This window comes from Chelonia mydas, chromosome 9 (assembly GCF_015237465.2).
Source record: "Chelonia mydas isolate rCheMyd1 chromosome 9, rCheMyd1.pri.v2, whole genome shotgun sequence".
NCBI classification, from domain to species: Eukaryota; Metazoa; Chordata; order Testudines; family Cheloniidae; genus Chelonia; species Chelonia mydas.
Window position 1 is genome coordinate 2,099,858 of NC_057855.1, and position 12,952 is coordinate 2,112,809.

Below are 12,952 nucleotides of genomic sequence, written 5' to 3' on the forward strand. Positions count from 1 at the left end.
TTTGGGGAAATCTTGCCTTTAAATAGTACTACCACGGTCTTGGTTATATTTTAAAAGTAATAAAATTATAAGCTTTCTTTGTATTAGTGGCAAAAGGGCCAAACAATGCCATGAATTTAAGAAAAAAAGAAAGACATCACAGAGTGTACTGTGGGGCCCACAGTGCAAATTCCCACAATATTTCAGATGACCTACCTAGAGAACATTTCCTAAAACTGCACTAAGAAATTAAGAACTGACTTCTGTTCAGGGTCATTTTTCTAGAAATCTAGACGAAAGATCTAAAGAATACACTGCAAGGTTTTAATTAGCTCAAGCAAATGCCATTTTGATTATTGTCTAGCGTCCTAATTTACCTTGAATACAAAGGATGATGGCATTCGGGTTCTGCATATAGGCCTTGCTGATGCTAAAGATAGTATCCTTAGTATCTGGAGCCATACCTGACGTCACAGTCTTTAAAAAAAAATAGAATATATTTTAAAAAAGAGAGATGGAATGAAAGATTGTTTCCTTTGGTAAGAGTGTATTAACTGACTGCTCTGTACTTACACTAATGACACCAGGCAAATCTACCAACACCATTCTCTGCAGACCAGGACCTTTCACATTTAAGGAGATGGTCTGTAAAACAAAGCTGGAATGAAACTTTTCACCATGGGGTATGACTTTTTTTTTTTAAATAAGAGGTCAGATGACCAAGATGCCTGACAGCAGAACCATTTTTATGGTATAAATACATTTCTTTATACAATACAAGATCTTGAAATAGCTACAAACTGATTGGACATAGCCTCATAATTGATGGGACAAGTACAAATGAGATTCTGCATGAAATGAATGGGGAGCCTTACCTCAGCACTGACAGTGCATCCTTCTTTCACACTCTTCCTCATTCGGATCTCTATCTCATTTCTCAAGGCTGCAAGCTGTTTTGACACAAAGATATCAGATGATATTAATCATGGGGTCCCTGAGGTCCCTTCCAACCCTCATATTCTATGATTCTATGGGCAAATATTACTTGAATAGTCAATAACAGACACCAACATTGGCAAACAAGATGACTTAGCAGCTACGTAACACCTTTTATCCAAAGGTCATTGTTACAATCATTGACTAGGCCTCAATACACACGGGAGAAGCAGGTAAGCAGAATATCAATTTTATAATTTGGTAAACTGAAGCACAGAAAGGTTTACTGATTTGCCCAAGGACTCTCAAAACTCAGTAGCGTACCCGGGAGCAGGAGTTGTTCCACTCAGTCTCCTGCTCTATTATGCCCACTTCATTGCCATTCAGCTCTAGTTAGCAATGACACTGCAACATAGTGTAACATTTAACAAAGTTCCAGAGTAGCAGCCGTGTTAGTCTGTATTCACAAAAAGAAAAGGAGTACTTGTGGTACCTTAGAGACTAACCAATTTATTTGAGCACAAGCTTTCGTTATGCTCAAATAAATTGGTTAGTCTCTAAGGTGCCACAAGTACTCCTTTTCATTTAACAAAGTACCCCTCTTTGCTCAACAGTCTTCTAATCCCTATACTCAGTGGGTAACAGCCAGTATAGACATCTATTTTTTCAAACAAAAATGTGATCAAGATTACATTCATCTCAAGACATTTCTTGTACTTACATCCTCTTCCTTGGTCAGATCAAACTCCCGAGAGCTGTCTTTGAACAAAGCCACATGGTGGGGACCTTCACTAAGTGTTACCTAATATTTAGGATGAGGAGATGTGTAACTAATAAAATCTTAATAGCCAAGATTTACAAGACAGAAACCCTCCCCCAAAACAAACAAATAAGGGTTTTTAACATTTACCATCATTATTCAAAGGAATGTACTACCTAAGAAAGGTGCTTGGTTGACAGCTCTCTAAATGGAAATCCTTTAGACATTCTTCGAATTTGCTAAAGCTATGATTTTGGCACGGAGTTCATGGCAATCATGAATCTGAATAAAGTCCGTGACAAGCCCATCCCACGGCAGCAGCTCCTGTCTTGTGGGGCTGGGCCTGGTATAGGTACCAGCAATGGGGGAACCAAAGGGCCATCCTCTTCCCTGACTTTTTAAAACGTGGCTGGGAGGGAGCATGCCATGGTCCAGCCTACAGGCTGGCACCCGCTCCGCTTTATGTCATGTGCAATGTGCCAGCTGGGACGCACTCTGCATTGTGCCGCATGATGGTGGCCAAGTCTTTACCTGCCAAAACCAAGGCGGCAGCAACTCTTGGCACCGGGGACCAGTCGGGTCCAGGAAGCTGGACAAATCCATCATCCAAGGGCCCCGGGCTACCAGCAGGGATGGTAAGGTAAAGAGAGCGGGGGAGAGAGGGATGGTGAGGGGGAAGGGGAATCAGGAGCTTCAGGAAGGGGGGACAGCAGGCGCTGGGGGCAGAGCGTCAGGCTGGTGAGGTCATTCTGGAGCCCCCAGATGGAGACGGAGGGGTGCTGTGACTGTATATGTCAGCTCACAATGCCTGGACCGGGGAGATGGGCCCAGCTCTGCGGGACAGGAGGGGTGAGTTCTCTCTCCAACCTCCCTGCCTCTTGGGCCTCATCTTTCAGCACCCCCACTATATAATCCACAGTCATTTCCACCCACCCTAAACAGTACACGTTTTTGGTGTCAGTTCTTTTCTTTTGTAACCAACCATACTACCAACAACAAAAGTTACTGTTTAAATTATTTTTGGGGAGGAGGAAAGCATTAATGTAATATTTCTTAGTAGCAACAAGGATTAAAACATCATTTTTGATAAATCTGATTCAGTTTGTTTGAAAAAGGGGAAAAATTATTGCTTTTCCTTGTTAAAGACAGCAGGTAAAAATACATCATTTGGTGACCTTTCTGTGCCTTTTAGTTTTCTTCCTGCATCTCTACTGCGCCATTCACTAAAAATTTCTGTGCCAAAATTGTAGGCTTGGGAATGGACAATGACTGAACAAGCTTTCAGTTCTGTGTCTCAGCCATGATTCCACTGACTACCTCTAGGACTAAGAGGCTAATTCAGTCTCTGTGCTCATTCAACCAGCGGGTGTCTCTGGTGTGAGTGTTGATAAGTGTTAACACCCATCTGTTGGTCTCTGGGCCAGTTCCTAACAGTCAGATGGGAGTTATTTTCATATTAGTGGCATTTCACCCAAAAGCAGATAGTTAAAAGTATTATTTATTTATTTTTTCCATCTGCACAATCAGTTTCTAATAACTTTTTATCTTCAGCAAGTTTGGTAAGAAGATAGCTATGCATTTAAAATATTCCATAAGCAAAAAAGGACCTTGCCTACCTAAAATGCACAGGCACACAACTGATTTTCACCTTCACTGATGTCATAGGAGCTCTCTGCACAATAATAATACAACTAATAACAACACCTAGCTCTGATATAGCACTTTTCATCAGTATATCGCACAGCGCTTCACAATCTTTTCAATGTATTTCTCCTCACAACACCCAGCGAGTTAGGGAAATATTATTAATCAAAAAGGAGGATGAGGCAGAATTAATGTGAACAGACATAAGCAGCACATATTTATGTATTTATGTATATATGTATTTATGTATTATTCCTCATTTAAAAATTGAAGCAAATTCTGCAAATACGTCTAGGCATAGTGTTTACTTAGTGTGAGTAACCCCAACTGAAATCGATGGGACCATTCACATCAGTAACTGCTACACCCTGATAGTAAGTACTGGTAGGATTTAGCCCATTAGTAGAAACAATGCAACAGCACATTTATGACGAATGCTTTTAAAATAATCAGATATTCAAACAAAGATAACTTAGCTTAGATTAAGTGAATGTATAGTACTTGGATACTTTACAATATTTTGAATACCGTTAGGATACCTGTTAGGATACTGTTTCTTACCTTAACAGGAGAACGTGTCATCATTTCCCCAGACCCTCGAGGGAATATCCGGGCTTGTGCAATCATTTCTAGCACACTGGTTTTTCCTGCACTCTGATCTCCAACCACTACAACCTTAAATGAAAGTATTATGTATTAAATGAAAGTCACTGGCTTTTCATAATTAAGGCAGTTTCTTCAGTAGGACAGCTTAGTTAAACAATACACTGTAGCAACCAATTGAGAACATATATTAGAACTGGTTACATTTGATTAGTTTTGATAACAAATAATGAATTCCTTAATAGATAAACAACTGACTTTATTCATACACAAGTTTTTCCACTTAGGCCATTTAAAACTAGAGATAGGGCAAAGTAACAGTGTCTGGATCTGGATCAGGCTTTGTCTATGGTTCAATGCCAGTTCGGGGTTTGGTTCAACGGTGATGAAGCCACATGATCTGTTCTCACAAGATTTTGGTCACATATGAATTGGAAAGTTAGCCTTTTTCAATCTGGATCTGAATTAGTACCAAACTGCAGTGGGATGTATGGATGCAGAAATTCAAAACCAAAAATGACACCAACACCCAGCATTCAAAAGGGTTCATATTCAAGGCTGCAGGTTTGACAAATCATTTAAAAGTGAAATGGACAAAACATTCAGAACTACACTATAGGGAAAAGTCCTGCATTATCAGGCAAATGGACTAACTCTAATTTTTATCATTCTGGGATATATGAAGGTCTTTAGATTAAATATCTAGGCTGTTTTTTCTGCGTGTAAGATTAAAATCACCCCTAACTCTTAATCTGGGGTCTGCAAACCAACACTTACAACTTTTTCATGCATGGTATACTATATTACTCACTCCAGGAAGTAACATTTTGCTTAAAGTTACATAACCCTTTAAGACTTCACTGACTTACCCGAGGTAGATGATCTTGGGTATTATAGCTGGCATCATAGTCAGACAGAATGTCTAGAACTTCAGAGTACATATCAATCAAAGATTTCTAAAAAGAATTGAAATACAGGAGTGAAAACTAAACGGGTTAAAAGAGCTAAGACCAAGTGCCAACAGTTTTCATCTTGAGGTCCTATAAGAGAAGATTATTGTGTGCTTACACTCTCATCAAGGTTTGAGCCTTAAACCTTCAGTGCCGCAGCACAGACCACTTCCATTTTAGCTAAAGTATTAACTACAATAACTGGCAGCAGAAGTAGTCTGTTATCCTGTGCAGAAGGATTTCTAGCTTATTGAAACAATGGAGTGCATATACATGTCATGCCCAATTTTACAGACAGCACAGCCGAATACTTAGGCTTGGCAGATTCTGAAATAGTGTAGTAAAGTGGCTGAATGATGGATTTCCCATATAAGAGATCTAGGTTCAATTTCTAGCTTGTATAGAGGGTTTGCTCGATCACCAGAGTTGCGAATTCAACAACTAATAACCTCAGTCAGTACAAGTGTGACAAACTCATTACCTCCTGGTTCCCAGGAGGAAGATCCGTTTTGTCTGTGCCTCATTTGGAAGTACTCTACATGAGGGAGACTGAAAAGAGGTGGTGTACGCACAGTTTTGATAGAATGCTCAGAGCTTGAGACAGCAAGTGAAGAACAAACTATACTTTGCAAAACACTTGAAAATAGTGATTTTTTTCAACAACTCTTTATTTTGTTAAATCTGCATGGATTTATATGGGGCCATCAAAAGATACTTCCTTGATCTCAGAACTACCTCTCTGCCAAGTTTCAAAGTCCCGTTTCAAACCATGGAGGTGCTAAAGAACTGTATACAAACAGCTAGAAGAATATTTTTATAATTAAATTAAAATAATGTAGATTTTAGTTACATAATGCTGCACAAACCACAAATCCAGTTTTTTAATTTATGTAATCTTCAAGATAGACTTAGTAACTTCAGTTCTTGTTATACACATGTAATTACATACAGTTAAAGCACAGTTAGAAATGAGGTTCATTGAAATTGCTTACCCAGTATCCTTAAGTGTAAAGTCCACTCATCAATAGCTAAAAACGTTAAGATGCATTTATGATGCTAAAAGACCAATTGCTAAATAAGTATTAATGAAGCACTGTAGCGCTCATGGACTAATTCTGGTCTCACACTTCTGAGGGACTACCATGTAACTATATGATACAGTACCTTTAGATTCCTTTGATGAATGCCCTTGTCATCTTTCTGCAACACCAGCTTTCTTAGTTCTTTGTTTTCCTTCTCTAAGCGCTCAAGAATTCGTTGATATTTCAGCTACAAAACAGTAGCACAAATAGAAAACAGTGTGCACAAATTAGCAAACTTTTCCCTATCTAAGAATTTTATTATATGGAAAAAAAAAAAATCACTCTCCGAACAAGTCCTTCCAAACCACAGAAAATATTTAACCACTGAAAGCTTGTTAAAATCCGACATAACCAAGTGAAAACTATTCAAAAATGACAGATTGAAGAACGAACTTGACTATACCTTTATCGTGAATGAAATGAAAATTATTAAACAACCAGAAAAACACCTGAAATACATCAAAAGTCAGGGAAAGGAGAGAACAAAAAGAGACCTTATTAAAAATGTCCTTTCATTTGATATTCCATTCTTAGTTAATCTAGATATAGAGGATGTAGTAAGAGCCTAAACCAGAAGTTATCAAACTATGGTCCATGAAGGATTTCATGGTGAGGGAAGCAGGGACAGGAATATCATTCACTGACATTTCTTCTACAAATTGTGTACACTTTACAAAAATGCTTTAGACCAGTGGTTTTCAACCCTTTTTCATTTGCAGACCCCTAAAAAATTTCAAATAGAGGTACAGACCCCTTCGCAAATATCAGACACAGTCTGCAGACCCCTAGGGTCCGTGGACCTCAGGTTGAAAACCACTGTTCTATGGTAACGACAACCTTTAACAGACCCCTTAGACACAGTCCATGGACCACTGCATCTGCAGACCACAGGTTGAAAACCACTGCTTTGGACAGTATATTCTTCAGCTATCAGAAGCAAAGGGTACCTCCAGCATCAGACTATTTTAGAACTATGGGACTAAGCCAAAATGCTCAAACTTGGAACATCTAAATTCATATTTAAACACCTAAAATGAGCAGCCTGAATTTCATAGGTGCTGGGCACCCACAATTCCCACGGATGTCACTAATATATCAGTGGAAGCTGTGGGTGCTCACCATTACCAAGAAAAAGATCCTTATATTCAGTGTTTACATGTGGATTTAGAAGCCTGCTTTAGGTCCATAATTGAACTTTGTGGCCCCACTGCCCGTCACAGTTTCTAGAACAACTGTTCCAATTCACTCCGGGCTGACATGAAAGGCAGACTATTTTAAATTGTTACAGCTCAAGGGGGAAAAAGTTTTAGAAGTTGTAAAGTGTCAGGTGTTTGAGCCTTTTTCAAGCCTTTATAGTTTAAAAAAAAAAATTAAAAAGGGCTGGTCATCTGAAAAAGGTGGAAAATTGAAGAGCTCTGCCAGTAGTTGTCAGCATGGCTCAAGGTTGTAAGATAGTTTCCTGAGCACTTCTATTGGCTTCAGATTGCTAAAGTCCATCGATAAATGGACAAAAATATCCCAAGGAAAAAATTCTGTAACTTTGCCATTAGCAGCTGTTCACACTGCAAGGATATCACAACACCTCTTATAAAAATGGCTTTAAATGGGAGGGAAATGGTTACTGATTGGTGTAAACCTGTCTGATAAGAGAACCACATATTCTAATTGTGCCTATGCCAACAATGCAACTCTTCTTCTGGAAGAAATGGAAACACCGGTTCTTGTGAATTCTACTGTGACTATAAACAGACTAGCATACCACCTTCTGTGGTTTTTAATATTACAGAACTTTCTCTTGTTCCACACTCAGATCCCCGGTGCTTGACTGTCTAATGCATTTTAAGAGCTTTGTGTCTCTCCTAGAAATGTGATTTCATGGATTAAGAGATTAAAATGTCATCTTTTTATGTATAATCCCATTTCCTTTCTATAACAAAAGTATGCCAGCTAAGCAAACACTAAAAAACCAAGACAAATCAACAAAGCTCTAAAATAAAAAAAAGGTAAATCTAACACATTGTCCAATTCAGGATGGAGTATCAATTGTAGTGTAGAAGCATCTGATCCAGGCATAATCTTTAAAAAATTCCTTCAATTTCTGCAAGATGTCATATTTGAGGTGCATTTTTGTTCAGTAAATTTGAGTTTTGCACATATGGTCCTCCGAATTTTGGTTCCTTGTTACCTGGACTACGTACCTGAGTGTGCAGAAGTTCTTCTTGAAGCTGATCAATCTTCTCTTTGTCAGAGACCTACAACATTAAGAAACATAATCATGGCCATTGCTTGGTTATACAGCACATATGTTTAGTTTATCCTCAGTGTGCAACTGAATCCCAAACCAGAAGCTTTATTAAACATAAAATAACTGATTAAGCATGCATTTCCAGTCAAATCAAGTTCTTAAATCAAATCATCATTTGGCATTTAAAGTGGCTAAAGGTTCCGCCAAAAGCAGAAAGATTCTATAAAATGAAGTCTAAATCTTTGTGCAAGCCAGTAGAAAAATTAACACCTTCAGGACCAGATACTGAGAAATCAGGCTTAATGATCAATAAAATTCAGTAGCTTCCTCAGAGAATTTCTCCCCCACCAAGGGATTGATAAAGTCAGGTGGCCGAATTGTCTGGGCCTAAATATTTATTTGTTTAATTAGTACGCCACTTTGAAGATGCAAACACAAACTCGTATCGATTTGGTTCAACAACACTCCCTGCTAGGTATGCCAATACATAAAATCTTTCTAAACTATCAGCATCCTCTAGATTGTGCAGTGCATTCTTGTCAGGTGTTTATATTTAAGATTTATAAATGCCAGAGGTTAGGGATCACATTCTTTGTGTCTTGTACACAACTGAGCACCGTATTAATTTATTTATGTAGCCAAATTCTAAAAGGAACATTGTACTCTGCAAAAATATTAAGTATATTTTACTGTTCCATTATTTTAATTTGTCAGTATGCAATCTTGATGGGATGCTTTACATTAGCATACACAGTCACTCAGACAGTATTAAAATGTGGGAAACAATGTAGAAGAGTGATCATAATGTAAAATTTTTCAGTGACCGGTGAATTCAAGTGTGATCTCACTATAGTTGTGCAAACATGAAGGGATTTTTAGTCAAATCCTTTCAAAAATGAATTTGTAAAGTAAAGTAGATCTAAAAACGAAAGTGAAAACAGATGGAACTTTCAATCTGTTTCTTCAGAAATGTAATTAAGGTCACAAGTTCAATATGAAATACCAAAAATAGGAATCATGCAAGTATTTTAAAATTAAGATGAAGCATAAAGGACAATTAAGAAGGAATGATTAATGAAAAGATGAAGTAATAATACCAATATAAAGAAATTCAACTCAACTTTAAAATGAAGTCACTCTAAATATTTGCAATTCAAACAAATTAGCTTGAAGTGAAAGGAGAATATCAACTTAATGCATGGATAACATGTCATTTATAGGACACAAACCAATGCAGTCACTCTTTAATTTCATAATAACTGTTGGCAGCTTGACAGTTCCCAGTTCTTCATGGCAACTGGCTTATTGGAGCTTCTTAATCTATAAGATACACATGCCCATGTATTTACTTTGCAATAGGCAATGCCAAATTACAATCCTCTCCATATCCAATTATTTTCTTATTCATTAGCTGATCCTTGAAGATGAAGTGCTGGAAGTAGGCCACCTTCTGTTTCCACCAGTGGACCAACAGCACAGGAAACATGAAGGCAACAGACACTAAGAAGAGTTCAGCACAGAGAAGGTGGCTTGATGCCTTTAGCAATACACAGTATGTCCAAACAAACAGAGAAATATCTACCCCCCCACACACCCAAATAGAAAGCACAGCAGGGATATAATGGGAGAGACCAGGATAGGAAGGGAAGAAAACAGTGAAGGAAGAAAAGAGGAAAACACAAAAAAAGGAATACAGAAAATGTTTCTGGGCAATGCAGACTCCAAAAAATAGCTATGTCCCTCTTCTCAAAAACATTTAAGAAAGCTTTTCCTGGAGGTTTGATAAATCTTTAATGAAATAGTGAAGGGGATTATACTAGTCATTATACTAGTCAGGCCGCCTTTCATTTTGTTCACTATAAATATACCGCTGATATCTAGACAAATATTCAATATTCTCCCCCCGAAATGGTTACTGAAAATGCCTGAGGAATTTTAGGAAAAACAAACAATGCTTTTTTGGAATCCTAAGAATGCTCTCAAAGTGGGTCACAACTCTCCTTTCTCCACCTAAGCCATTTTACACTTCAGGAGTAGATGGGCAGATAATGCACTAATCTCTCTTCTCAGTAGACACGGGATGAAATTTGCTGTCAGTCACAAAGGAGGGGATTGTGGTAACCTTATTCTAGTTCCTAGAAAGCAGCCCTCTAACGATGTGCCACAGTATACGGCAGGGAAATACGCAGCATTGAGACACTTCTAGCAGTAACGTACAGACTATGTCAGAACTAAGGACATGTGTACACTACAGCCCTAAATCAACCCACATTAGGTCGACTTATAGCCACCACAGTAATTACTGCAGGGGCGGATGTCCACACTACCCTCCTTCTGTCAGTGGCGCGTGTCCTCACAAGGAGTGAGTCCAACCAACTGAAAAGGGGCAGTGGGGGAGGCTGAGAGTCAAGGCTCTCAGCTCCCAGCTGGGCACATAGCTGCTCCTCTCTGCCCCGCCCCTGCCCCGGGCTTCTCACCTCCCTGCAGCTGGGCTCTAGCTACCTGGCTTTCTTGACAACAAGGCAGTCAACAGCAGATGTAAGTAACACAGCGTCTACACAAACACTGCATCACCCTAACTACACCGACATAAGCTCTGTGCGTCTTGTGGAGGTGGAGTTATTATGTTGGTGTAGCAGGACACTTACACTAATGGGACAAGGCTGTAGTGTGTACATTGATATAATTAGGTCATAGAATCATAGAATCATAGAATATCAGGGTTGGAAGGGACCCCAGAAGGTCATCTAGTCCAACCCCCTGCTCAAAGCAGGACCAAGTCCCAGTTAAATCATCCCATCAACATAACAACAGGTCAACATAAGCTGCCTTAGGTGGACCTAACTGTGTAGTGTAGACAAAGCCTAATGTGCACCAGCAGAACACTATAGTGAAATCTGCAGTCCCATTGATTTCCCACTGAATCTGTGTGTCCCATTGATTTCAATGGAACTATTCATGTGCTTTAAGCTAAGTGTTTCATTTATTTTGCGTTTCTATGCCTGGCTGTAATTAGCACCTTCATATTTTTCACTTAGAATATTTCATTCACAACAATATTCCCAAGCATTTCTACATTGGTCATAATTAAGGCTGTGAGTTTGTCACGGAGGTAACAGATTCCATGACTTTCTGTGACCTCCATGACTTGCAGTGGCCGATGCGCCTGGCAAAGGGGCAACTCAGGCAGCCCTTGCGGCAGTTTTGGGCCCCCGCGCCCCCTCAACCTCCCAGTAGCAGAGTTTCAGTGCCGGAGGGGGCAGAGAATTGGGGCATGGGATAGGGTGAGATGGGCTCTGGGTGGCGCTATCTCAGAGGCTCCCCATAAGCAGCGACATCCCCCTCGCTCAGCTCCTAGGTGGAGGCGTGGCCAGGCAGCTCTGTCTGTTGCCTCTGCCCAGAGCGCTGTCTTTGCAGCTCCCATTGGCTGGGAGGCAGCCAATGGAAGGTTCGGGGGCGGTGCCAGCAGGCAGAGACAGCATGCAGAGCTGTCTGGCCACGCCTCCGCCTAGCAGCTGAGTGAGGGGGATGTCGCCACTTCTGGGGAGCTCCTCAGGTAAGCGCCGCCCAGAGCCCACCTCACCCCAGCCCATGCCCCAATCCCCTGCCCCCTCCCATACCCAAACTCTGCTGCTGGGGCTCGGGGGGGGGGAGGGTCGGGAGCCAGGTAGGGAGCCTGTCAGCTCTGCCAACATGCCCCTTCCCCCACCCCCCCCCACCCCCCCCGCAGCAGGGCCGCCAGGCAGCTCCCCCCACCCCTAAGTTTTAGTCACCGGTATTTTTAGTAAAAGTCACAGACAGATCACAGGCCGTGAATTTTTTTTTTTTTTTTTTTTTTACTGCCCATGACCTATCCGTGACTTTTACTAAAAATACCCATGACTAAAATGTAGCCTTAGTCATAACTGCAGTATTTTCCAGCAAATTACAGAGTAATAACATGGTCACCCGTGCCTGATAATAATTGACATGATGAAAGAAACTGTCAACTTTTTTACAAAACATACAAATCCATTTATTACTTGTTTTAGATCTCATTTCAAATGCTGTGTGGATACATTTTTTTGTCAATCCAATTCATCCAAAAAACCATAAATGACAAAAAAAAAAAAAAAAAACCATAGGGCCAGACAGGGACCAAGTCCTGGCACTTCTGAAAATCCCAGGAGGCACCTATTGGCATCTTTAGGTACCTACATACCTTAAAAATCTGTGTGATTGTCACAAGTTTGACATGATATCACAAAACTGTCCCAAACCACGAACATCTCATAGTTAAACATTAAGAGCTATAACAATTCCCAGTGGCATCACTGAAAACGTCAATGCACAGAGAGATGCAGCCATATGAGTTCTTGCTATACAACAAACCCTTCAGCTAAATATAATACAGTATTTGCCAAGTGGGCAATAAAAGTCTACAGGGAAAGAATTACAAGTGTATAAGGGTATTAAAAAAATGAGTTATCAGGTGCCCTTTTAGTAATATTTTCATAAATTTCCATCTAAAATAGACAATCGACATTATACAAACATTTTAGACTGTAGATTAAATCCCAAATTAAGATGAAAATTTGGGAAATTTAGATTCTGCAGTTTAATTATTTTTATGACTGTGAGGAGAATCTGTATCACATGGTGCATGCAAGTCCTTCTGCTGCTTGGTTTGTTCATTACACATTCTGACAACGTCAATGAGATACTAAAGGAAAGGAACAGGAATATTCAGGCTTAGAGGAATGGAAATGAAAAT

The 12,952-nt window shown here is 39.8% G+C and overlaps 1 protein-coding gene across 7 annotated transcripts in view; it reads right to left on the reverse strand.

Moving 5' to 3' along the window:
• The window catches only part of OPA1 (OPA1 mitochondrial dynamin like GTPase), an 83,721-nt gene that overhangs the window by 52,034 nt on the left and 18,735 nt on the right, over window positions 1–12,952 (reverse strand). For all 7 annotated transcript variants that reach the window (XM_037909737.2, XM_037909734.2, XM_037909736.2 and 4 more), the window contains 8 exons: window positions 8,153–8,206; window positions 6,037–6,141; window positions 4,792–4,878; window positions 3,881–3,994; window positions 1,637–1,717; window positions 855–929; window positions 553–624; window positions 357–456 (listed from right to left, as the gene is read on the reverse strand). In XM_037909737.2, coding sequence (XP_037765665.1) covers window positions 357–456; window positions 553–624; window positions 855–929; window positions 1,637–1,717; window positions 3,881–3,994; window positions 4,792–4,878; window positions 6,037–6,141; window positions 8,153–8,206 — 688 coding nt within the window. The remainder of the gene's footprint in view (window positions 1–356; window positions 457–552; window positions 625–854; window positions 930–1,636; window positions 1,718–3,880; window positions 3,995–4,791; window positions 4,879–6,036; window positions 6,142–8,152; window positions 8,207–12,952) is intronic.